Source organism: Mycteria americana, chromosome 2 (genome assembly GCF_035582795.1).
Source record: "Mycteria americana isolate JAX WOST 10 ecotype Jacksonville Zoo and Gardens chromosome 2, USCA_MyAme_1.0, whole genome shotgun sequence".
Classification (NCBI taxonomy): domain Eukaryota; kingdom Metazoa; phylum Chordata; class Aves; order Ciconiiformes; family Ciconiidae; genus Mycteria; species Mycteria americana.
Genome location: NC_134366.1, coordinates 36,965,096 through 36,990,917, shown reverse-complemented (window position 1 = coordinate 36,990,917; position 25,822 = coordinate 36,965,096). Strand labels below are relative to the sequence as shown.

The 25,822-nt window shown below is 37.7% G+C and overlaps 1 protein-coding gene across 7 annotated transcripts in view; it reads left to right on the top strand.

The window, feature by feature from the left end:
- The window catches only part of OSBPL3 (oxysterol binding protein like 3), a 91,035-nt gene extending 67,130 nt beyond the window's left edge, over window positions 1-23,905 (top strand). For 5 of the 7 annotated variants that reach the window (XM_075493008.1, XM_075493009.1, XM_075493005.1 and 2 more), the window contains exons 12-22: window positions 1,802-1,936; window positions 2,660-2,753; window positions 5,822-6,072; window positions 8,018-8,155; window positions 10,915-10,978; window positions 13,961-14,039; window positions 16,160-16,304; window positions 17,638-17,782; window positions 18,474-18,600; window positions 19,098-19,304; window positions 20,851-23,905. In XM_075493008.1, the coding sequence (XP_075349123.1) occupies window positions 1,802-1,936; window positions 2,660-2,753; window positions 5,822-6,072; window positions 8,018-8,155; window positions 10,915-10,978; window positions 13,961-14,039; window positions 16,160-16,304; window positions 17,638-17,782; window positions 18,474-18,600; window positions 19,098-19,304; window positions 20,851-20,947 (1,482 nt within the window). In that variant the 3' untranslated portion in view covers window positions 20,948-23,905. The remainder of the gene's footprint in view (window positions 1-1,801; window positions 1,937-2,659; window positions 2,754-5,821; window positions 6,073-8,017; window positions 8,156-10,914; window positions 10,979-13,960; window positions 14,040-16,159; window positions 16,305-17,637; window positions 17,783-18,473; window positions 18,601-19,097; window positions 19,305-20,850) is intronic. The other 2 variants (XM_075493010.1, XM_075493012.1) reach the window with 2 other exon arrangements.
- Window positions 23,906-25,822: the final 1,917 nt, after the last annotated feature.

Below are 25,822 nucleotides of genomic sequence, written 5' to 3'. Positions count from 1 at the left end.
ACACAACAAAAATAGCTTTCAAAAGGTCCTTTGGAGGTTTCATTCACAAATTCCCTCTGGCACGGTTTGGGATGGAACTTAAGGATGAAATCACTTACACCGGAGAAGTCTAGTTTGATTTCTCTGAGGACTCTGATACAGCAGTGCTGCTGTGAGGTAGACAGGGCCACTGCACAAAACTTGGCTTTAAATGATACATCAGGTGCTGTGATAGAGCTGTGAAAATTGAAGCAGTATAAACTAGTATCTCAAGCCTTTGCGTAAGGTAAAAGTTTAGTTTGTCTGTTGGGCAGTTTATGTTGTAGTTTGTCATGCCAGAGTGGGAACATGAAAGAAGACAACCTGAAACTCTCTCATGTGATAGATGTAAAAACCTGCTGTTCTTTTATGAGTCTTTCCTGCTCACTTCCCTTCTCAGATTCAAAATAGTATTGGAAACAATCCCAGTAGCAATGCTCACATATGTAAGGGGTGTGGGTTTTGTTTGGGTTTTTTTTTTTTTTTTAACTTGTAGGCTAGTGTAACTGCCTTCCCATAGAAGAGACGATGTTGGGGTTTCCTCTTTTCTTGCTGCTGTATCAGAAGTATTTCTTTTTTTTTTTTTTAAAAAAGTCTTTTGTATGATAACAGTTTGGTTTGTTACCATGTCACCATTATCAGCACATACTGAATAACATTCCATACTATAGTAAAATCTACCAGCAGAGAAGCTCTGAAAGAAGATTTCTCAGTTTGATTATAGACTTGTCAGACTGTTCATTATGTTGTTGTGAAAGTAAAACACTACAATTCCTGCAAAATTATGATAGGGCAGTCATGGTTACAAGTTACTAAAGCATCTCATGCAGAAAAGCTTGAGAGCAGCTAATACACTCCTTTGGGCCAGCTAGCCCTTTTTCTTAGCGTTGGTGGAGTTATCAGGGAAAACAATAGTACACCACTATTCTGTATCATTTCCAAAAGTTGGAAAATATTCTCCAACTTTTTTACTGCATCCACAGAATGAACCAAGTCTCACTGGTCACCTCACCTTTGCTAGGCCACCTTTTGGAACTCTGCTTATGCCAATGATCTGTAGAGCTTCCATGGGAGGAGTTACCGAGATCTCCGTGGCAATCAAATGTGCCTGTCAAATGTCACTTATGTGGCTTTGATAATATGTTGGTTTTGGTCAACACGGAGCTATCTCAGGTGTGGGTATGAAGAAAAGCTTTCCAAAGCACAGCATAGAAAATTATCTGGTGAAGAGAGTTAGGAAAGCATTGCTATTATATAGAAAGCAATTTTGCCCCTCTGAATTTTGTATGCCGCTGCACCACAGGCTTTGCATTAAGGAAGGCCTGGGAGGAAAAGACTAATTAATTTGCTAAGATCAGAAGGGAATGTGAATATAGGATGTAATATAAAGAGATTGGAGTTTTGTTCTTTTGGGGGCTTTTTGATGATACACTTGTGTATATCTGGCTAAACCACTTCAAATGTTAAAGCATTTTTACTTTTTTTTTCTTTTTCTTTTTCTTTTTTTTCTTTTTAGGAAAAAGTACATGCAGTGCCATAACTGATTTACTGAATATGCATTGCTTTTTTTTCCCTTCTTCTTTTCTTCTTCTCTTTGGTCTGTTTTACTTTGGTTCTAAATCCCTCTTGGAAACACATGCTACCTTTCACTAAATTGGAGAGGAGCATGTGCAATTTTCTCCCAGTGTTTTACAGCCCTTTAAGTTATGTGACTGTGGAATTGCATGCATGAATGCTATTTGTGGTACTTCTCCTCTCAAAACTTTTAATTTCTTTTAAATAGGAAAATTCGAGAGAAGAAAGCAGAGGTCTCGTTCACCAGGTCTCCAATGAAAGCAGACTGTCTATAGCTGACTCTCTCACAGAATTTTTTGATGCACAGGAAGTCCTACTGTCTGCTAGCTCTTCAGAAAATGAGGTCTGAGCATTAAGATTGACATCATTCTGATGTAGTTTCTTATCTGCTACTTGATATGCAGTCTTTCTGAGTGCTATCTGCACATTAGATGACTGCCAGAAAATGAAAATTTTCAAAACATTTAGAAATTAATATGCCGCATGTGTTTATTTGTTGTCATTGTCTCTTCACAGTAAAATGTAACAATTATTATGGAGAAGTCTTATTTGTACATTGTGTACATTGTGTGTACATTCAGGAAAATGGCAATTAGGTAGCTGGTATGCAGATACTGCATATATGGCACTGTCTGCCTTGAGTCATTATACAGGTGCTTAAGAAATTGTACCATAAAAATATATATTCATACCTGTCTTTGTGGTACCTGTAGGTACCTTGGGGCTGATATCATGCACATTGAAACTTAATAGCTCATTTTGTCACCTGTCTCAGAGTCCATAAAAACCTTGGCTTTTGATATAAGGAAAGCCTTCTTAGCTGTGGGGCCAAGAAGATGAAGCATGTTTCCACCAGAATAGTTGAATTTTCAATGATAGTGGTCTCTCCCAAACTCAGTTGTGTCTTCTTAGGACTTCTTAGTATTTTCCTGTAATACTGAAACACAGCTTAAACAGTTCAAATCTATTAAAACAATAATCGCAGTGGAAAGTAACAATTTTCATGTGCATATGGGGTTATTTTAACGACTGATGTATCTTGCTCATTTCCCCACCCCACACTCAGGTATCGGATGATGACTCATACGTAAGTGATATCAGTGATAATGTCTCAGAAGATAACCTAAGCAATGACACGGAGAATGAAAGACAAACTTTAGGTAAGTTCAGTGTTTTATTATACCATGTTTTGAGAATTTTCTTTGTTTGTTTTTGTTTGGGATATATTTTTCTTCTCTTACTAGAAATAATTTGATATTACAGGTTTTGAGATGTAAACAGCCTGTGTTTTTTCTCTTACAGCCTCAGATTAGCCAGAATGTGCTGTTCAAAACCAATCTGATTAACAGGGCCCAGGCACCGTTGATTACGCAGGATGGTGGTTCTGTATCAGCAGAAAAACAGCTATTTTCTTGGCGTCTTTGGTGCAACTCCCACTCCTTTTCAGTTCCTTTCATGGCCACAGGATTTTTCAAAGTAGCAAGGCCTAGCTGCTTTCTTTTTTTCAAAAAGTAATTTTCTTCTTGTCACTCTGTTTTTTCAGTCTGCAATTTAACCACCGCATTCAGAGTTCTGTTGTTTTTAGCAGAATTCAGTGTTTAAAGGAACGTGAGAATGGCAGGCCTGGTGTGTGACCATAAGGATTTCTTTTTTGCATGTTTTAATCATGATAGTCTTGTTAGTACATATGCTTATTTAACTGTCTTGCTAATTAGAGATAGAATCAAAAAAAGAGGGAGAAGAATTGGTCATAACAAACTAATTAGCTTTGTGCCTTCAACTCCTTTTAGCTAACCACAATGTTCTTCCCGCTCTATCAATATATTTTTATCTTCAAAAATACTGAACGGTGGTTTCTTACTAGCAGCTGTTTCCTGATCATCTCCAAGGACCAGTGGTTCCCTATGAACTTGGGTAGTTTGATATGCCTGGAGATCTGTTGTAGTCTGTAACTGTTTAAAATGAAGATTTTTTTTGAAAGATAGGAAAGAATACAGATTGATTTATCTCATGATCTGGACCTTAGAAAACATACTAGTGTGGCTGTTCATCTTCTTGTAACAAAGACTATCACTGAAGCTCTTCCGTATGAGCAGCACCTCCACGTGTTTCTGGTACCTACTATTTCTGTGCTTTGGGCAGCCTGCCACTCCCATTAATAGCAAACTGGATGTCTTTTTCCTTCAGGGCTTTAGCTGAACCATAAATTGCGGGATTATGATAAAATCCTCTGGCCACTGTAATGTAGGCGGTCAGACCACATGATGAGAATGGTCTAGTCTGGCCTTAAAAGTCATTGAGTCTAGCTGGAGGTCAGATGTCTTTCTCCTTCACTATTGCTGCTGGCCATCTGGTTTGCAGTTCTTGCAAACCAGAACTGCATGGGCTTTTCTTTTCATGGAGGGGTGGGCAAACTTCACTGTATAGAAAAATTGGTATCCGAATATCTTAGTTTTTTCCCTGTTCTGTTTTGTCACTGGTTTACCCCAATTAATGGGCCGGTCCAGAATATGTATTTCAGTCAATTAGTATTCTGCTTTTAATTAGAAGCTGTCGAAGGACATAGCCAAATCCCATTTCACAGAGCTCTTTTGAACAAGGATAAATTTTTAGCATTTACCTCCTTCCTCTCCAAATATCCCCTCATTCCTGAGGTATCTAAGGGAACATGCGTCTTTTTGGCCTCTTCTGATATTAAATAAATGCTTCCAAGAGGCAAGTATAGGAGCCAGCCTCTTAACTCTTAGCAGCATAATTGTTTCAGGTAGATGTTTTGATTCATAGTGCCCAGGCAATTTTTATGCACAAAGAAAAAGATAAGCAGTAGACTGCAAGTAGTTCACCTGTCATTGTTACAGTAACTCAGTCAAATGAGATATTAGGACTTATAGTTTGTGAGTGGTGTGAAAGATGGGAATTTCTTCCTCAAAACTTTAAGGTTGCTGATTACACTTGAAAACCTCCATCTGAGGCATGGGCTAGCATACATGGCAGTGGTGGAGAAGTTAGCCCTTGTGGTTATCTGTACTTTGTCACTGTTAGAAGCACTGCTGATATCATGCTTATGTCAGTGGACCAGCAGAGGAAATACTGGTTGAAATCGTACATTTAAGGGCAGTGTTTCTTTGGGCATGCACAGCACAGGAAGGATGTGCTGCCCAGTGCTGTTTTAATTCCTCCAAGACAAAGCTACGTGAGGAAAGCCAGATGAGGACAGGGGTTGACAGACTGGGCTATACCTGAATGTCTCCAAATGGTAACTGATTCTAGGGCAGGAGCTTCCTAGGTGCTTCTAAGGATGTGTAAAAATAAAATATGTTCTTGTAGTGGCAACTGTATTCCTCTCTGAAACGAGATTGATGTACAGCTACGCAATGTAATCACTTCAGACGAGTGCCTGTTGCAGAAGCTTGTAACTCTATTTTGATCCTGTCACGAATCATTTCACGGCACACTTAGAACTATTTATCCTGTTCTGATTGCTTTGACATAGCAACACAGACCTCGGATATTCATGTCAAGGACTCTTGACATGAGTCCTTTTTTTTTTATCTTCAGCAAACCCATAGCTCCACAGTTGCTTCAGCTTTTCCACCTTTAAAACAGGCCATTTCTCCACCAACGTATGGGTGTATCTAAAAGCTAACATCACTAAATTTTTTGTAAATGCTAATCACTATGGGGAGCACTGTGGAAAAGCCTGTATGTAAATCTGTGATGCAGTAAATTTCCCTGGTAGGAGTATTCAAAAAAGTAGGAAAAGATAGGTAGGAGTTGTTATTATGCTTGGATCTGTAAGTTACGCCTTGCCTTCTGAGAAGTGTCAACTTAATTGAAGCTCTGTCAAGGAGGGAGGTTTTATGTCCCTTAAACAGATAGGAATCCATCTCCGTTACAAATAAAATAGTTATAATATTTAATCTTCCTAATTCAATGGAAAGCATGAGCATTTCTTATAGCATTTAAGGGGAAGGAAGGTCATTTTTCATGCATCTCTTGTACCTGGCATTTACCTCAGTTAACATACAGAAATTAAAATCTTGTTCTTAATTTTATCATTTTTATAACAGGCAATCTTCAAACCACAAGTGAAATACTTGAATGAAATGTGAGGGCGAAAGGAAGTTTTGACGGAAAAAAGACGGCTGCATTTTAATGTATGTTTGCAAAGGGGATGAAACTAAGTAAACAGTGAATTTACTTGTTCTGCCACTTCCTTCCTTTTCAGACTGTATTTCTGAGAGCGGAATTGGATGCAATTCTAAACGGAGAACATGTTTACCAGCTCCATGTCCTAACACGAGTAACATCAGCCTATGGAATATCCTGAGAAATAACATAGGAAAGGATCTCTCCAAAGTGTCCATGCCTGTTGAATTAAATGAGCCACTTAACACCCTTCAGCGTCTCTGCGAGGAGCTGGAGTACAGTGAGCTACTAGATAAAGCAGCTCATACACCTAACCCCTTTGAACGGATGGTAAATATGTTATTCCAAATACTTAGTAACATTCAATATAATTAAAATAGAGTAAATATAAAAGCAATCTGCCAAAGAAATGAAGTTGTTCTGTTCCATTTTTCTTTTTCTCCCAGCTGAGAGAGGCAGACTCTCCAAACGTGTACTGTACATACTTACATACTCACTATTTTTGACTCTTCTGCATAATTTCTGTTGCTTTGTCAGGAATTCTCTCTCCTCAAGTACCTTGCTGTCCTGCAATGTTAAAAAAAGAAGTAGTTTAGTTCTGTTTTGCAGCTCTTACTCTGTAAGATTAAAAATTTACAGCAAAAAGGGAGGAGGGGTTGAACTAATATACTTCCCTCTTGAGTATGAAATGTACAATATATCTTTTTTTAAGTGTGTCTAATCTCGTTACGCATTTGTGCATAGAGGTTGCTGGATCTTCCAGACCTACACTACTGTGATATCTTTATATTAACTAAATGAGCTCCATTTGTTTTATTGGCTGGTTTTGTGAAGTTTTGGGGTTGACCCAAAACGTTCGATTCAAAACCGATTCATGCCTGATCTCAAAACCGGGCAATATGAATGTATGTTGGGTACAATAATGGTGTCATCTTCTGCTAGTGCAGAACCCTGAATTCTATATTTGGCGAAAGAACAAGAGAAAAATGCATTTCAGTCGTTCTGCTTCCAGGTGCACAAAAGCTACTTAATATGTAAGCCCGTAAATAAAGGATTAAAAGCTCTCTAATTTCTCATAAATGGAAGCTATAGATCATCCCTTAAACTGAATTAAGCCTTTTCAACTCAATATATCTTGTCTTAAAATGAGGTTATTAATGAGTGTAAATAGTCGTGTTATAAATACTATTTGAAAAGCCTCTTGCTCCATTCTGACAGTCTGCAAGGGTTACAATTTCATGTCTGTTCTCAGGACAAGAGGGTGTGGCTATTAACTGGGCTTTTCTGTGCATAGCCTTTTTTGTTCTCTTGAGAACATATGTTAAAAGGAAAAGGAAATGAGCAGTAGTTGTTCATATGAGAGTGAAAAGAAGCCTTTTCCCTCCTTCTTACACCCAAGCATCTGGAAGTTACCTCAGAATGGAGTATTCTTTGCCTTTGAGAAATTCCTGAGGCAAAATTAATGCAAGCTGTTGCATAGTAATTGCAATAGTTCATAAAAAAGCCATTCTGAAGTGGATTCAGTTTCTGAAATTGTGAAAGGAGAGCATCTACGCTTTCACAAGATGAGGAAAAGGGAATGAAAAGGGAGAAAAATGGTACAAAAGAGACCTGAATCGAACAACTCCAAATTCTGATTCCTGAGGTTTAGGAGGAATTATGCTTGAGTTGACTGCAAAAATTTGAAAGGGTTACCTGTGTCTCAATCATAATCAAGAACAGTTTCATGATTAGGTAATAGCACACAGTAGATAAAAGGCAATTCAATTCAAACTGCATTAGAAATAGCAAACTTGGTGAAAACTGATCCGATACTTCCTGTGCCTGATCCGATACTTCCTGTTTAGGAAAAGGATAGTTGGTAGATCCATGGAATCACAGACCATAACTATAAAAGCCAGCTGTAATACAAAAATCTAACAGTGATTTTTAAGATTACTGCTTTGAACTGTGTTGCAGAATGCTAAGCTGTTTCAAACAGTTTTCAGAAATGCTGTTTTCAGTTGATGAAATTTGCAGTGTTTGACCCTAATAACTCCATCCCTGGACCCTTGAATGACTCTCTGAAAACTGAATAATTCTCTAATGTGTGAGCTAGTGCTTAACTTGCAGGAGGCATCCATATTTGTAGGCTGCAAATGATGGGAAAAATACAGAATCTGATGTCAGGATAAGACCTTTTTTTTTTTTTTCTTCTGTTAAATTAGAATGTATAGCAAAAATTGTGCATGGTTGTGGTAAATTAATTAATCAAAATTCCACATGTTATTCCCAGGTGTATATAGCTGCATTTGCAGTCTCTGCGTATGCATCCAGTTACTATCGAGCTGGAAGTAAGCCATTTAATCCTGTGCTTGGAGAAACCTATGAATGTATTCGTGAAGATAAGGGTTTCCAGTTCTTTGCGGAACAGGTACTGTATGCTGCAACTCTTAGATTTGCTACTTGATACACTGCTTAATTATAAATGCATGGCTGGAATCCTCTGGAATTAATAGCAAAATACAAAATTATTTTATGTAACCTGAGCCCAGCAAAACTCAAGGGATGCTGCAGAATTATAAATGAAGAAAATTGTTTTTTGAGGAAACTGCTAACTCTGGCATGGAATATGACAACCAACAGCTGACACTCGAGAAGCAAAGGCTGGCAGGCTGCCTATTCCAGTAACTAGATAACTTGGTTAAGTAGAGTGCAACTCCCCGTGCAGAAATCTGATCACGGCTGTAATAAGCATTCACATTCTTGTCATTTTCTTTTGTGTGTGATCATTAAAAATACTGTATCTTCAGCTGTTTAATGTCTTCTTTTATAACAAATATATCCCTTGTGTGAGTCAATCAATCACTAGTATTTTCTATGGCACCATGAATATTTCTGCTTCCTGTCCAAATACTTTGTAGGCTAAGCCTTTCATATCTGGTACCACAGCTTAGTAGGTGAAGAATGTATACAACACATCGAGGTCTGAGTGTTTAGGAAAATAATTCCCCAATAGAAGAAGAATAATTATTAAGTATGGGTGAAAAATAATAAATTTAAACCAGCCAAGTTACCAAAATTGCTAAGCTTGAGACATATGTTAAAAAGAGATAAAACTTAAATAATCTGGTGCCTAGCAGGGTAAGAATGATTGAAAGCTGTCTTGTTCTGTCTAGACATAACAAAAAAAAAATTACAAAAAGTGCAGTGGGCAAGGGTGTATAACCTAGAAATTTGATCAGAGAAAGCCTTTTGAGAGGCTTCCTTTAGGCAGCGAAAAGTGTTTTTGACCACCTCTGAAGATACAACATTTTGTACATTATGTTTTAGAACTGACAAAAAGGAGTGCTATGTGATCTTTCCTTAGTCTCGGGAAATGTCACAGGCAAAGGTAAAAATAAGGGGAAATAAAAAAGCAAAACAGTCAAAGCAAGAATAAAATTTAAAGTTCAAGTAGTGTATCTGGTTCTTCATTGTGTTACTTCAGTTCTAAGATGATAGGTATAGAGCACTGCAGTTACCAGTGTAACATCAAATTGGAGTAACAAAGTGGTGAATAAAGGTTGGTACTGAGCTTAATGTCATATTGAATTAAAGGAAGAGATTTCCCCCTGAATATTGGATAAATCAGTACAAAGGCTACTTTTTCTAAAGAGGAATTTTAATACATGAGGGGGCTTGGGCTGTTAACAACTATTGTTCTAATATGTGCAATAAGTGACGTGAGTTTATAGAGTGGTAAAGTTACTGTCATAGTATGGGGTGGAGGAATATTAGGAAGGGAGGGCAGTATAGGAGGAAAAAAATTTCATGCAGCTTGCAAGCATTAAATATTTCTCTTTGCATCAGGAGCTGTTGCTTATTGCTTGTTTGAGCAAGCATTTTGATGCTTACTCTGGATAACTTGTTAGTGCAGATAGTATGTAATCTGTGGAACAGAGAAGCAAAATGTGTAAAATAAGAGAGATTCTGTTCTATTACTAGAGTGAGTTTAGAATAACTCGACTTAGCACCATGACCTTACTCTGGAATTATAACAGTTTAAGTGAGAGCTAAGTTTAACCCATGAATTATAGTGACATCTGGGGTTAATCTGGGTGCAGTATGCGAGAGAGAGTGCGTTGCTCTTGGTGGATTAGGGCACAGCTGAGAGTAATTAGTACTTTTCTCTCTCTCTCTTTTTTTTTTTTCCTTAAAACCAAGAAGAGGATGTTCAGTAAATAACTGGATGCCTGAGGAAAAAATGCTCAATAACAGATTTGCAAAATGAGTAACAAAGAAGAAAGTAAAACTGCATTTGAGCCATGTATGTGGTTAAGAAATTAAATTCATAGTGGGAAATAGCAATTTGACTTGAAAATAAAGTTGTCTTTGTCAAAAGAACGACAGGCATTATGCATCAGAGAGTTGGTCCTGGTCAGTTGTTGGTTGTGTTCACCCAGAAGCGAGAATTTACAGCCAAGGATGAGTAGCTGCTTTCACTTTGTGCAGTTACTTTATTATTTACTATTTCCTTTTAATAGTCTGCATTGTGTATTTGTTTGTTTACTCACAGTCCTTGCTTTGCTATTTTGGTGGTTGCCCTAATTCATGTATGCACTATTACCCAAAGCTGATAAAATGCAGTGCGCGTGGTTAGAGTTTCGCACTAGAAACACCTGGGGTGTCACTACTGCAGTAGTAGGGTTTGCTAGATGGAATTTCATGGCTTGATTTCTCCACCCGTGGCCCCTCAGAGATGCTGATCTCTGTCTCCTCCCTCATAGTCAGGGTTTTGTGGGTATTTACTGTACAGAAGAATTTGGCCCTTTGTTTTTTTTATTTTGTGTGCTCAAAGTGCAGCTTCTGTTAATACATGAAGAGGTCCTAAGGGTAAATATAATTACCACCTTAGAAACAATGTACAAAATATATAGTTAGATTTTCACTCGATGAACAAAATTCACAGGCCTTTTAAAATAAGTGCTTTCCATTTCTTTCAAGGCTTCTTAGGTCTCAGTACCTTATTAATTGCACTGACTCCCCCTTTAGGACACAACTGCAAAAGGAAAGTAAATGGTCAAATTGTAAATGCCATATATGAATGAAAAATGAAGGGGAAAAAAAAAAAAAAAGAACCCAAACCAGAATGACTGTTCAAGTGTTAATATGTCCATCTTTTTTTTTTCCCCTTTCATGTCTTGCTATTAGGTCAGTCACCATCCACCTATTTCTGCATGCCATGCTGAATCTGTGAATTTTGCTTTTTGGCAAGGTAACTCTTCAGTCTATCATTTACTTTTACAGTATTCATAATATTTTCATTGTATGTCTAACATGAAATATCCAGAAATTGGGAAAAGGTGAAATTCCCTGCTTAAATTATATTAGAATAGCTTTAAGAAATGCTAGCCTATACCTACTTGCATGCTTTTTACTTGGATGTTCTGCCATTATAAAAATGTTCAAGTTTTTTTATAACATTAATTGATTATTCTTTTCATGTACAAATATCTGCATTTCTTTAAAATCAGGTTTTCTTGGGGGGACGACTCTTTAGTAAGGAAGAATTGTACCTCAAGCTATTTCTAAAACAAACAAGCTAGAACTCAGCTTGAAAAACTACAAGTTAAATCCTGAGCCTTGGCAGATCTTGTAAACCTGTTTTGAAAAAAAATTCCAAAAATGAGCATAACAGCAAGGATAAGTATATTTACCATGTCTTTCTCTGCTGGCGTTATTACAGTATGTAAGATTTTGAGCTATTTGACTACTAACATTGTGTTTCAAAATAACTGCTTTGGAGCTTTGTTTGCTGTGTAATACTGGTGAAGTTGTCAGCCAGTCAGAAGTACCTGTGTGGTTAGATATTTTTGGAGTGTACACAGAACATAACTGTGCCTTTTAACTCGGTTAAAATCCTTCACCCAGAGGTTTGTCAATTCACAATGTAGCCATATTATAACCTTTAATTCTCTTATGATTGACTCTGCTGACTTGATTATAGTTATTACGGATGGAGCCATACTGAACAGAAATTGGAACTCTGTCATTAGTCTGGGTTTCATTATTCCATATAATTCTTTGCTTTGTAAACAAATACAGGGACAAGAGTCCTTTTGTTCTTAGCCAAAAAGGAGAGATGACCAAAAATTTATTCAGTAACTGAATACTGTATAAGTAACACTAGATAGCAGCCTGTCTTAATAAAAACTGATGAGACTGATTTAACAGATCTTGACAATGGTTATCACTTAAATATTTTAACACTTGCATGCAGAGAACAAAGCTCTTCTGTAAAGATGAGAGCTGAGAATCTGGTCAATGAGAAAGAGTCCGAGATTTGTTCTTGATAAGCACAGGAGACTCAGGGTACTGCAGGGTTTTGGGGGTTTGTTTTGTTTTGTTTAAATGTGGCTAGCTGAGCTTATAGGAGATCTAGAGAATGATTTTTTTCCAATGCAAAGGCAGTTTGTAAATGCTGCGGCCTCTTGTTATGGGGCTATATTAACTTACGTGGAAAGATTAACATCAAATTAATCATAAAGGTAGCTTGTTAATGAGGTAAGTTCTTGCTGTGTGCAAAGATCTTTTCACTTACCATATTATCTCTTCAGCTGAAAAGCAGACAGTCCTCAGCAACATTGCTGGAGTAGTGCTGTCATCCCACCAGACACTGACCTTAGTTCATCTGTTTCAACATCAAGAAATCTCTTGATCATCTCTAGTGAGCCAGAAGACTGGGTTCTGACAGGGCTGACTCTGCTTTTGCAAAGGAGTGTGGATGCATGAACAATGGAAATGCAGAATAGAAAGTTCCAACTATTACAGCATCTGTGCCTGAATTGGTCTGAGCATAGCTTTGAAAATAACACTTTGCTTTTCTTAGCTGTCCTAAAATTTTGGATGATCAAGCTACACACTGTTTTCCAAGATGTTTCCCATGGACTGATCTCTGTGGGACAGCTGTGCCATTTATGAGAACATAGAACACAACACAGTCTGATAATACATCTTAACTGTTAAACTCAGCAGGGTGTGCCTTTGCCCTTTCTCTTCCACCCCACTGCAGAAGAGAGAAAGCTAGTAGGGAATTTGGCTCAACACCATCATAGTCAAGGTAGTTTTGGACCTCTTATTGTCTAGTACAGGAATCACAACAGAATTGCTGTCACTAAGGGTGCTGGCCCAGCATCAAACTTCAAAATTAAAAAAAAAAAAAAAGGTTCTTTCCTCAAGTGATAAGAAAAGGGTTACTTTTTCATGAGGAATTCTGCCCTATGGAATTTTCATGAGGAATCCTACCATTCCAGCCTTTGCAATGGTAGGCAGCTTGGTGTGGCTCAGTCCTATCACTTGAACATATGTACTTGGGAGGTATGTAATCTAACTACAGTTTGAGCATCTATCTCACAGCCAGCATAACAGCTTCCCCCCACAATTGCATAGGAAAGAGTGTTTTGGTTTTCCTTGTGTTAGTACTAGCATCTTTTTGAGACTAGAGATGATTTTTTCCCCTCTTTTTCAGATTGGGCAGGGAATGGAGTTCCTAGTGTCTAATACAGCAAGGATACTATTCCTCTGAGCTCTGAAGTTACTATGAAAGTTACTGCCTGAGTATCTAGCCTAATTTAACTCTAAACCCCTTCTGCCATGCTTCTCTGCCCATGTTTCTTTCTCTTCCAGGTGTTTTTGCTCAATAAATTTGGCTAAACTTGCATTGAGATTTCTCATCTTTTTTTGGAGAAATGATGTGAAACTTGGATACGTGTTTCTGTGATTCAGACAAGATTTTAAAAGACCAGTTAAACTTACAGAGGAAGTTGGACTAAATCCCTCTGCAGTTTTGTGCCCTTTGAAACATCCTTTTGCTGCTTCACTGTGGATGTTCTTAGTTGCTATATTTTTGTATTTTGAAATTCTGCTTTTGTTTTTGGAAATGTTTGCATTCATTCACTAGCAACTGAATTGCAGATAAATATATGCTGTCTACAGCTTATTCAAATTCCTCTCTTTTGAAAAAGTTTTTGAGAGGACTTTTAAATCTCTCTTACTTTGCTATTTAAATAACCAATAATGTAATGAAAAGAACCCCAAACAAAACCATGTTCAAAGGTCCACAGCATTCTTTGAACACTTTTATTATGTTGCACTTTGTTATTTTGCATTTCTTGAAAATAAAGTAGAACCCAGAAACAGAATGATTCACCCATGCTTATGACTAAACCTGTAATTTTTTCCCCTCTTCCTGTTTCAGATGTAAGATGGAAAAACAAATTCTGGGGAAAGTCCATGGAAATTGTTCCAGTTGGTACAACACATGTAACTCTTCCAGCGTAAGTGCTGCAGTCGTGCATTGCTGTTCACACACAGGCACAGACATGTTTGCACACACTGGAGCCATGTTTATCCAGATGAGAACAAGCTGTGCTGTGCCTTATTAGACCTTTGGAAGAATTGGTGATTATGATTTAGTTGGGGGCGGGGGGGAGAAAAACCAAAACCAAACCAAAACCAGAAGCATATAACAGAGGCACTAACTCTTCCAAGGGCATAAAAAACAAAAGATGAAATAAAAAACATCACTCCTGTGTATCTTGAAAAAAGCAAAGTTGGTATTTTCATACTTCAGTTGAATTTCAAGCTTTGTGCATTTTAAACTCACAGGGAAAAACTGCATGGTAGAGGAAGCAACGAATTCTTTTGCTTGAATATGGGTTTGCGGGAGAGTGTGGTGGTGCTGTTGCTATCTTTGTACCTATATTTGTATGGACCCTAACACCATGGGGTCCTGGTCTGTAGGTGAGGCTGATAGCTATCATCACTGCATAAATAATTATTGTAAGTGATAAATAGAACCAGTTGCATATCTGGTGTTTATTATCCAAGGAAGTAAGCAGCCACTGTAGTTAAGTGTTGAGTATAGTTTAATTTTTTTTTAATAGAAATCTGCAGTGTTCCTATGCTGGCTTGTCAGAGTGCCCATTATAGATCAACAATTAAAATCCTTTAAAATTTGGCCTATATCCATCGTGTTTGCAGAACCAGAGGTCTAAAGGTTGAGTAGTGTTCCAATTAAATCTGTTTTCCAAAGAGAGTCTACAAAATTAATTATTCTGCCATCTGAAAAAAGAAAAATAACCCAAGAACCTAGCACTGATCAGACTAAACAACTAAGCATGCCTTTTTCTTTTAAGTGGGTAAAATTGCGACATAGTAAGATAGTATCCAAAAGGTAATTTATAAAACATGTTGTGTTCATAGTGGCTAGCCTAAGCTGTGGAGTGAAAGGTCTTTAGGATGTGAGTGAGGGTTCAGAGGCAAGCTAACTAATGGATTAGGGCCCATGGTGGGGCCTAATTATTATTTTCCCCATGGAAAATAATCCGATTCATGTGTTGTCTCCATGTGCTGGTTTGTATCCCTGTGTATCTGATACAGAATTGGGTACAAAAAAGGTACTGAGGCTATAGGCAAAAATGAAACATTAGTATTAAGGTTATTTTTGGAGCAAATACAGTATTTTTAGCATGCATAATAGAGCATGTGACATGCAGGTAGGGGCAGGAAAACAAGTTACTGTGGGGTGAATTGGCTGCATATCTGCTAGTCTGTAAAAACTGTCCTTGTGCATGCTCTTACAAAGCATTAAGTGAAAGCAAGTGATTAAGGGGAGGTAAGGAAAGATTGTAATATCCTCATGGGACGTGTGTGAGGCAGTTGCTCTAGGGAAACTGGTGATTTGTAAGTTTACCCTTTACCTTACCAGTAGCTACTTGGCTATCAATACCCAAAACAAATTGTAGAATATATGTCTTCATGAGACATGTATTTTGAAGTTTTCCTTTTCTTGAAGTTTTATAAAGCTCTTTTATAAGACCTTATACTTCTTTAATAAAAGGTAAAATGTTGTATTACCTATTGGTATTTCTCATCTCTCCCTGTCTGCTGTCTTCCAGTGTGCAACTGCATCTTGAAGTACCTGGTGAGAACTTTTGCTCTTGCCTGAAGCACACACATAGGCTCAGCCTTGAGAGCTTGAGCCAAGCTCATTCCTCTCAATAAGCCTTCTGATGACTCTGGTGGCCCATGTCTTTGTGTTTTCAGTTGTCACTGTGTTACAAGCTGTGAAATGGGCATTTCAGACAGTAGAAGATATTAGAATGATTACTTTTGGCAACTTAAAACTGGTAAACAGGGGTAAGTAAATTGAGAGAAAACTGAGTTCAAGACCTAAGTTTATAGCAGAAATGAAAAAGGTTTTCTGGAAGACAGGATTGTTGTCATGGAGTTTGGTTTTGAGAAGGTGTGGGACAAGAAGATGAGGCATTCCAGAAAAAAAATTGTTTTCCGGGGTTTTTCTAATGCAGGCTCTCTGCAATTTTTTTTCACAAGCTTATGAGCTTGTTTGAACATGGCATGAGATGAGATTTTCTTGTGTGTATTTTTCTTGCAGTTTTAAAGACCATTTTGCATGGAACAAGGTGACATCTTGCATCCATAACATCTTAAGTGGGCAAAGATGGATTGAACACTATGGAGAGATCGTCGTCAAAAATCTTAACGATGACACTTGCCACTGCAAACTGACTTTCATAAAGGTAACCACAGCAGTAACCACAGCAATGTTGGCAGTGCCTTTTCTAACAGCCACAGCAGTGGGTGGATGCTCTCTGCTGAAGCTCAGTACAACTGCTTACAAGTTGTATTTTCCTATAGTTCTGCTGTAATTACCTGTGATTCTTTGAGAAACTTTAGCTCTGAAGGAACTGCCACTCACTAAGTAGAGCCAGACAAGAAAGAGAAGCAACAGCTTTCTCAGGTGATTCCACTTGAGATGCAGAAAAGTATGGGGAAAGGAAGGGAAGAAATATGATGAAAAACCTAATGTGTGTTTGATGAGAGAGGTAGGCACAAGGTGGCTTACCACATGCCTCCTGCTAATGCATTGGCATGCTCTGTGATCGCATTCATTCAGCAACTGTAGAACCAGCGCTTATGCAGGGTGCTTCTCTAGCCCTCTCTAATGCTCTTTTCTAGCCCTTTGCAGGTACTCAGAGGAGCTTATGTGAGAGGTTGTGGTGTTACTCAGAGCTTTTGCTTCAGTACAAGGCATCAAGATAAGACTTCCTCAGGAAATGCCCTCATAACTGAAATTAAAATTAGGTTTTGGCAATAGATGACTTCTTCTTAGTAAAGGAAAATCAATGAAAACCTAAAACGATGCCAAAATTTCTAACCTGAGAAATAGTTTTGCAAAGTATGCTAGGATACACCTTAACCTGCATTTTCTGTATCTGATTGCTGGAGAAAGGCTGTGCTTTACGTAGAAACAGACCATACAGATACCAGCTAAGTACTTCAGCATACCTATGCAGCACGGCATGCTCAGCAGCAGAAGGAAAGTTTCCTTTTCTTATTTGTTTTCCTGAATACTTTGTGCTTTCTAAGAAGCATTAGGGTGATTTTTTTTTTCCAGATACTTATTTGAAAGTACTGTAATGTATTTGCAGAGTTGCAATCGATGTTTAGAGTTCAAATTTTAAAGATTGAGAGCCTGCAAATCCTACATCTTTGATATTGTAAATTGTCTAAAGTGGAGGTTACTGTATCAGTTCCTTCTCTTCCTCTTCTGCAAGAGAACAGATGTAGATGGGGAAGATGTAGATAACTAAGTCAGGAGTCAGTTATGCTTCACCTAGTACTGCCCTGGAAAAAGGCAAACAAAATAAATGTGATTCTTGACGTTAGTATTTTCATAAGCCAATTAATAGTACTAACAGCAGTTTTTTGCATATGATATTGTAGTGCACACCTAAATGAATAGTTTCCATTTCAGAAAACCACTCTACAGCATGGTGCTACTGACATGGCAAAATCACTCACACTTGATCTCTTATGCTCCTTTTTTCCCGTTGTTTTTTTTAATTCTAGGCAAAGTATTGGAATCCAAATGCACATGAGATTGAAGGCAGTGTCATGGATAAAGCCGGGAAAGTTGTGCATAGACTCTTTGGGAAGTGGCATGAAAGTTTATACTGTGGGACAACAACATCTTCAAACTGCATATGGAGAGCAAGTTAGTGATCAGAATGGCTAACATACAGAACTTAAGATCTGCTTGAGAATAAGCTTACTATTTTAATCTCTTTATTAGGCCCCAACTTCCTGTTATTTCTATGTGGAATATTAGATTTTTGTCAAGCTTTTAAAATTTAGACCAGAAGAATACAACATTTAACTCAAATAATATGGAGAACTTAATCCCATGGCTTCCTGCGTTTTCTCCATTCTCCCTCATTTTCATATTTGGGCATGAAATGGGTATTGAGGACTCTAAAAGGAAGGAGAAAAAGAAAAAAAAGGAACACACCCCCACACACACTTTTTGTGTAGAGAAGTGTGGTGTATTTCATGTATTAAACATTAGAGGATAGCCCACAAAGCTCAATGCTGTAATGACAGCCATATCTGAACTTCTCCCAGACTCACGGGGTTTTGTCTACTGTAGTTTGAAAAAGCACTATGATAATACCATGGCCTTCATCACAGTTGTGCTCTGATTCAGCTGAGAGAACAGAAATCTGTTTTGTTGCAGTGCAATTATCAAGCGGGATGTTCTCTTTTGTCACATTATTAAAAACCTCTTATTCCCCCAGAACTGAGACTGTGGTTCAGAGATGAACAAATGACTGAGGGGAGCTTGGAATTTTCCTTCTAAAGATAATAGCATTTAATTGGAATTCTGAATGTACTCTTTTCTTCTGTAGATCCAATGCCTAAAGATTATGAACAGTGGTATGGATTTACTCAATTTGCACTGGAGTTAAATGAACTGGATCTGCAAACTAGGTCATTACTCCCATCCACTGATACACGTTTTAGGCCGGACCAAAGGTAAGAAGTTTTAACTCTTAAATATCTTCCTCAAATAGTTCTTAATCTTCTGTACGCTCACTTTACCCTAAGCTCAGACTATTTTGTGGATACCTGCAGTGTGTTTCTATTTCTACATTCGTGTGCATCTGAAACGGACATTTTAATTGCTTATCAAGAGATGATCTATCATTATGGACCAGTGTTTCCTAAAATTGGCTCTTGCATGCTTCTAGATAACTAGATGTTATCTAGATCTTTCCAAAGATGTTAAAACTTCAGTACTTCAGGTACTGGATGTTGAGTGTACTGTGTTTGAATAGCTAAAAACTGAGACACTTGAAATTTCTTTCTGCGGTGCAATTTCTACTGTTGCTAACTTCCAAGGAAAAGAATATAATATAACGATGGCTGAGCTTGTTACGAGAGTTACTTTTCCTTAAGTGCTTTTTGATAGCGCAGTTTTCTGCAGATGTAGCTGTTTACCTTTCAAACACTGTGAACTCCCTGCTGTAAAGATTAGATTCTGGAGCTCTAGAGGACCTGGCAAAGATGGGGGACAGGAGCACCAATTGTGTCTCTTATCACCGCTGGTGCTACAGGTTTCTAGAAGAAGGGAATATTGAAGGAGCTGAAATGCAAAAGCAGAGGATTGAGCAGCTACAGAGAGAACGACGGAAGGTGCTGGAAGAAAACAATCTAGAGCATCAGCCTAGATTTTTCAGGTACTATATAATAATTAGCATATACTATCATTTATTGAAATTCTTATTATAGTTCTGGTTCTAAACTGCCATAGAGCAGGCTCCAGTTTTTTCCATGTGTCTTCTATATTCTTGATTTTTGTACTTTGGCAATGTAGAACACTCCAGACTTAATTAAAACTCAAGATTATATATTGCTTTTTCATTAGTGCATCCCTGAATTTCTTTCTAATTTTTTTGCCTTGATGGTGATGGATATTTAGTCTATGTTTGAATTTGCCTGAGTGAATGTAGCATCTTTGATTCTTTCAAGCAAGGTGAAGTAGCTGTATTTAGCTTAATTACCTCTGCTGAATTCAGTGGGATGGCCTTGTGCAGAAATGTGCAGAGGTGGAGTCTTTCATTTCCAGGGCTATTTTTGAACATGTTTTCCCTATATGATAGGGACAGAATTATCATTCAAAGGGCACTTTATTTCTTCCTGTTGTAAATCAATTAATGGGAGACTTCAGCCGTCAAAAGACAAAAATGAATGCTAGTGAGGACATGGCCTTTTGCCCTCCAGCTTCTCTGTTCTCCTGCAATGAAAGAATTGGAGCCAAGGTGAATGTTGTACGGGCCTATGTATCACAGTTAACAGATCTGTGATCCTAATTTTTTTCTGGATAGATACATACTGTACTTCTGACGAGCACAGAAACGTTTAAAATAGGTGCAAAAAGGAAATGCCGCACTCCACTACTTGTCCAAGGAGCTGGTGAGCTAACTCATCACAAGTCAATCACACTTGCCAAAGAGAAGCAAATGTTGCTTCCAGCAGGCTAATAAGATAGGATAGAGACAAAGTGTAATACTTCGTAATTGTATATTCACAATGAGGACTGTGAATGCGGATGAGGATATGAATCCTCACAATGAGAGCACAAACTGAGATTTGTGCTGTGGATTTAAATAACAGAATAAAAAATTTAATTACTATATAGCAAAAGTGTTACCCAGTGTTAGATGTGAATTATGCATTTGGCTTTTCAATAGTGATTTCTCTCTTGAACAAATCACAAGCCTTGATTTACTTAAAAGAATAATTTGCTGTTGTGCCAAAAATATTGTACACTAGATTAAAAGCAGACTGATTCCTTCAGGGTATGGTACCTAGTGCAATGAGTCTTGACTGAGAGGTAAAGACTCTCTTTATGCAATAACTGTGGTGGGCCATCTTTGGAGAGGTAAAAGGAAAGTTTCCACTTTCCACTCAAAGCTGCCTTTGAGACCACAAAATAAACCTGTACTGTAGTTTTAAGTGCTAAGCACTGGCATGTGACAGTGAAATAAGAGCGTTGATCTCAGCTGAACACTAGGCTACTGAGGTGCATCTCCAAGGCCTAGTGCAGACATACCAGTTCGACTCCCCAAGCCATATAGCCTTGTTTGAAGGCTGTACTGAGTTGCACTGCACCTGGTTCATGGGCTGGATTGGGTATCTGCGCACAGTGCTACACTGCATTACACAGCATATGTATGGAAAATACAAGCTTTACATTTAAGGCATTTGTTTAATCTTTGATAGGAAATCCAACGATGATTCCTGGGTGAGCAATGGAACCTACATGGACCTTAGAAAAGAACCTGGTTTTTCCAAACTGGACAATCCTGTCCTCTGGTGAAAGAGGAGCCAAGTGAAGATATTCTGTGCTGTATTCTTGGATCTGATTTAAAAGAAGTATATATAAAATATATCTATATATATATGCATATATATATATACACAAACACACACACACACACATATATATAATATATGTGTGGGGCATGTGTATGTGTGTAAGTGTGCATATCTCCAGAATTGTGCTTAATTTAGAATCTGATAATTCATTTGTTTTCTTTACTCTGACTATTGCAGTGATTGTTTGAATGTATAAATAATAACCTAACTTCTTTTTATAAAATATTTAATAAATAGTATTGAATGTTAACAGTGAGAAGGAAAAGAGGAGCTTTTACACTACTTTTCCAATGTGTAATAATGTCAGTTCTGAGTTAACTTATGCCTTATTGAATTGCGTTGGAGACAGTAGCATCAGCATCTCCTAGCTGTGCTGAGAAATCAGAGTGCAAGCCTTAGTAACTCAAACTGTAAGTAGGCTTCTACAGTTCAACTAATAGTTCAGCTATCTGTGGGCTGGTATAAATGGCTAAATCAGATTATCAGCTGGTGCTGGAATCTGAGTATGATCCTTTGCTGCCTGTAGAAAAGATTTAAATACGCTTTTGTTTCTGTTAGCTTTCTTCTTAGCATTATAGAAGAGGTAGTTCTGAGCTTACATCAGTGGTTCTACTGCCTTATACATAAACTGTACCTGGCTAAATGTAGTGCTAGAAATTCAGGAATCGCCAAAATTTTCCACTGGGAATCTTCAGATTTTATAGCCTCCAACAGGGCAAAAGGAGGAGATCCTTTGTACATAATGCTTGAGCACTGACTAGATGAAGAAGCTCTCTCTTTTTCCAGTAAGTAAAATCTATACAGAGCATGAAATCCTGTGCTTCCATAGCTTCATTTGTTTTTATTAACCTAAAAATTGCAACAGTAAGACTTTTTAAAAAGTAAGCAAACTGTTTGTTTTAAGCTAGAGATTTTTTCTTAGTATTTTGATATTTTCTACCTCTTAAGAAAGAAACAGCATATTTAAGATCTTATATTTAAAAAATGACCATCTGCCTTATGGAGAAATGTATGGAGTCTTTGATCTTCCTCTGTTTGTTTGTTATGTTCAGATAAATATTCAAGTGTCTTGCACTAAATCAGTTGCATCTCTTTCCTGTAATTTTATACATATAACTAGATTTGTGAAACTACTAAACCATAGGTCAGAAATATAGCAGGAAACAAATGTAGCAGAAGTCGCACTTTTGAATTAAGATTATAGAGATGGGCAGTACTTCTGCTTTTTCTGTCAAATCACAATGCCACAGTCATTAACAGAATAATTTGCATTCCTGCCTATCTGCAACCTAAGCCTGACCCATGATTCTTCAAGTCTGTTCTATGTGTCTGTGACTCTCTGGCAACAACGGGGTTTCCAAGTTTAGATCTGTATCCCGTCACCACCACCTTTTCTTTTTCTTACGTGCCACTTCAATGACACAAATGCAAATGTTGTTGGCATGTTTAACTGGCTTATGACTGGAACAATTGGACAGGGCGTGGATAAGGGAGACTCCTAGGGGGACTAGTAGCTTAGAAAAGCTTGCACTTTACTGTGTGCTGCATTGTTCTAAAGAAAACCCATTAAAAATGGATCCATGTATTATATGTAACATGAAGGAAATACTATGAACGCTTCCATTTTGAACCAAATCTGTGATGTCAGATTAGATGTATATTTGAATTTTGCTTTCTGTTACCTTGAAGCCCCATTGTCTTAGAGGCAGATGAATGCTTTTTCACCCTTTGTCACTTTGCCCAGGAACTCTGCCTCACTACCATCTCTGTAATTTATTACCAAAGAAGTTAGCACAATTCTTTCTATTTAATACGTCTTTTAAAGACTTGACTGCCATGCCAGCAGCTTACAATAAGGCAAGGTTCACATCAATACGAAGACAAAATCTGAGCTTTGATTCCAAAGGAAATCTTAACCTTTGGGGACTGTTTGGCTTTTCAAAGGAGGTGAGGATCTCTTCATGGCTTGTTCCCTTCCTGTGTTTTATTCTTGTATTGACTCTCAAAACCTGGCACAGAAATGAGTTGATATTTGTAATTATTCTTGCTGTTGGTAATTACCATTTATACTAAAAATAACATCCATTTAACAACAAAAGAGGGTAGGGGAAATAAAAAACAAAGCTTTTTTAAGAAAGGGAGCAAAATTTGTGGAGGAAGCATTAAACTTGCTCATCGTCATATTTGGCAGCTACTGCGATTACTGTCTGATCTGATTGCTGGGTTTGTATTTTCTGTGTGTGGAGAGGATTTCCCCATACTTAGTCATATGACCTAGTAGTTGATAGCATCTGAAATTAAAGGATTAGAGGCCAAAAGGCAAAGTTAAAGATTAGAAAACCAGCAGGTGTTAAACAAAACTAATCTCATATCATGTGTTTGAGTCATGGTTTTTGAGAAATCAGACTGGCAGTGTCGCCTTGTATCTTACAATCTAAAATGTCTAAAATACATTTGATTAACGACAAGAAGCATTGGGCTGAGTAGTGCATTATATAAAATTTTCTTCAGCAAAATTCCCATATCAAGAAGGTAAACCTCAGAACTTTACTATTATCTCCAGAAAAATAATGCCTGAGAATAATGCAGGGCATTTCTTAAACACATGAAGCAAAATCATTGCACAATAGCTCCTTTTGTAAATCTCTGATACACATCTGCAAGCATGGTGTAGCCAGTTGTGAATGATTCTCTGACCCCATGTTTCCAACTGCAGTATAGTTGTCCCTGCTTACTTTTGTATGAAACAATTGGGTTTAGTTGTTAAACTTCTGTCAACTGTATATGAAGAAGTGGAAGAAAATTGTCTTGTTTTTACTTCTGTGTATTTCTGCATAAAAATATATTCATCATTCACAAACCTTAATATACTCTATACAGATATTCTTTGTAAAATACGAAATTTTGGTAATTTTCTTCCCCAAAACTTCAGATGTGTTAATGGGTGCAAAACTTACATTAGCTTTCTGCTATATAACTAAGACAGCTCTTGTTTTTAATAACTGACATTGAGGGACTTTTTTCCCCCGTTTCTACCCTGAACAGTAAAAAGAATGTATCAGGCAACTTACTGCTTCCTTTCATACACAGCAGTGATCCCCAAGCTGTTTAGCACAATGGATCAGTCTTAAAATTTCCTGATGACTATTGCCTGCTGTTACAGCTCTCTTATTTGATGACTTTATAAGCATTACTTAATATGATTTTGGAGGGCAGTTTGAGAAGCACTCATCTAGCACTGCCTTTCTTTGTGTATCCATTTACAAAGTAAAAAACTCATTATAAACTTATGTCAAGATGATGGAGCAGCTCAGGCCTTTGGGTGTTAAAACACTGGCTCAGTTTTCAAATTACACAGCAAAGAAAGAAAAAAAATCCAGGGCAACAGTGTTCATAGAAACAGAAACCCACAGCTCTACTTCCAGATTTGCAGACTTGACACTTGGTTTCTGATTTTGATACAGTGTAAGTTTGGGATTATGAAACAGCGCAACTTCTTTAGGAGACTACTCTTGATAGCATAAAGTGCCCTTTCGACTGAGTGGAACTGGAGAGCACCATTAATCATTGCATTCCTTTCTTAATCTCTGCTCTCTGAGATATGCTTTATATGTTAGTTTGCCAGCACCAATTTACTTCTTTAGATGCTTTTTGAAATACAGATCCAGTAAAGTACTTAGGTTCTTTATACAGAGCTTGGAAAATTAGTTGCTTGGAAGGAAGAGCAAAAACAGCCAAAATTTTGAGAAGGAAACATCCTAGAGATCTGTTCTTCCACCAACAAGTTTTCTTTGAAGGACTGGAAGCAGGATTGCTGCTTTCTTTTAAAAGCTGGCCCCTGAAGGAGGTGGTGGCTGCAAACACTGTCACCTTATTATTTGGCAGTTTAGTGTTGAAGCCAGATCACTGTACAGAAGGGAACACAAATTCATGGGGCCAGAACGTACAACCAGGGACAGCTTTGGGGTTGCACAAAGGTCCAGTGCCGGTCTCAAAAAAACCCCAAAAAACCAATCTAACAAAAACCTCACCCCTTCCCATGTCCCTCACTTTCCCTCAGCCGTTTACAGTCCTGTTTAGGTTTTCTGTGTGTCCCCTCATATCTAAAAGTCATTATTCAGTGTCCCATTTTCTCTTTATTAAAAAAATTTCTGAAGAATAGGAAAACAGTCCATTCTAACAAGCTTTTAAATGACAAATCATGCCCAAAAGCTGTAGTTAAAAACTTTCCCCATAAACATTGTGGCCTACTTCCGTATCTTTTCCTTGACTGTGAACAGGACTTTCTTCCCTCTTGCACTCTGGAGTCAGACCTGGTAAGGGTAGCGTGCTACGGAAATGTGCAGCTACAGCTGCTCAGCGTACTCCTAATTAATGTCCTTGCATCTGCTTTTGTGTAAATCTCTTCTGTCATCTCTCTAGATGACCAGCTTTGCAGAGCAGGAAATTTTCAGCATATCTTATTTTGTACAATACATCTTTTTTTTGTGGGTGTACAACTCATACAGAGGGGGCAAGCTGAAGAGGAGTGCAAAACTTGGCCCACAGTGCATATATAATAGAGAGAAGGATGAGATCCAGCTTCTTCACATAACTGAATATGTCTTGCAAGGGCTAGAGTCAGATGGTGGTATTCAAAGGAGTGAAGTTAAAATGGAAGGGGCTTTTTTTGGTTGAGTGTGTTTTCATTCATGGATTATGCCTACTATAAATAAAATTCACAGTATTCACTAACTCGTCCTTTCTATTTTCTAGCTACTGGTGGGTGCAACTTACTCCAGCAGCTGTGGGTTCATAAGAAACTGCACGTTATCTG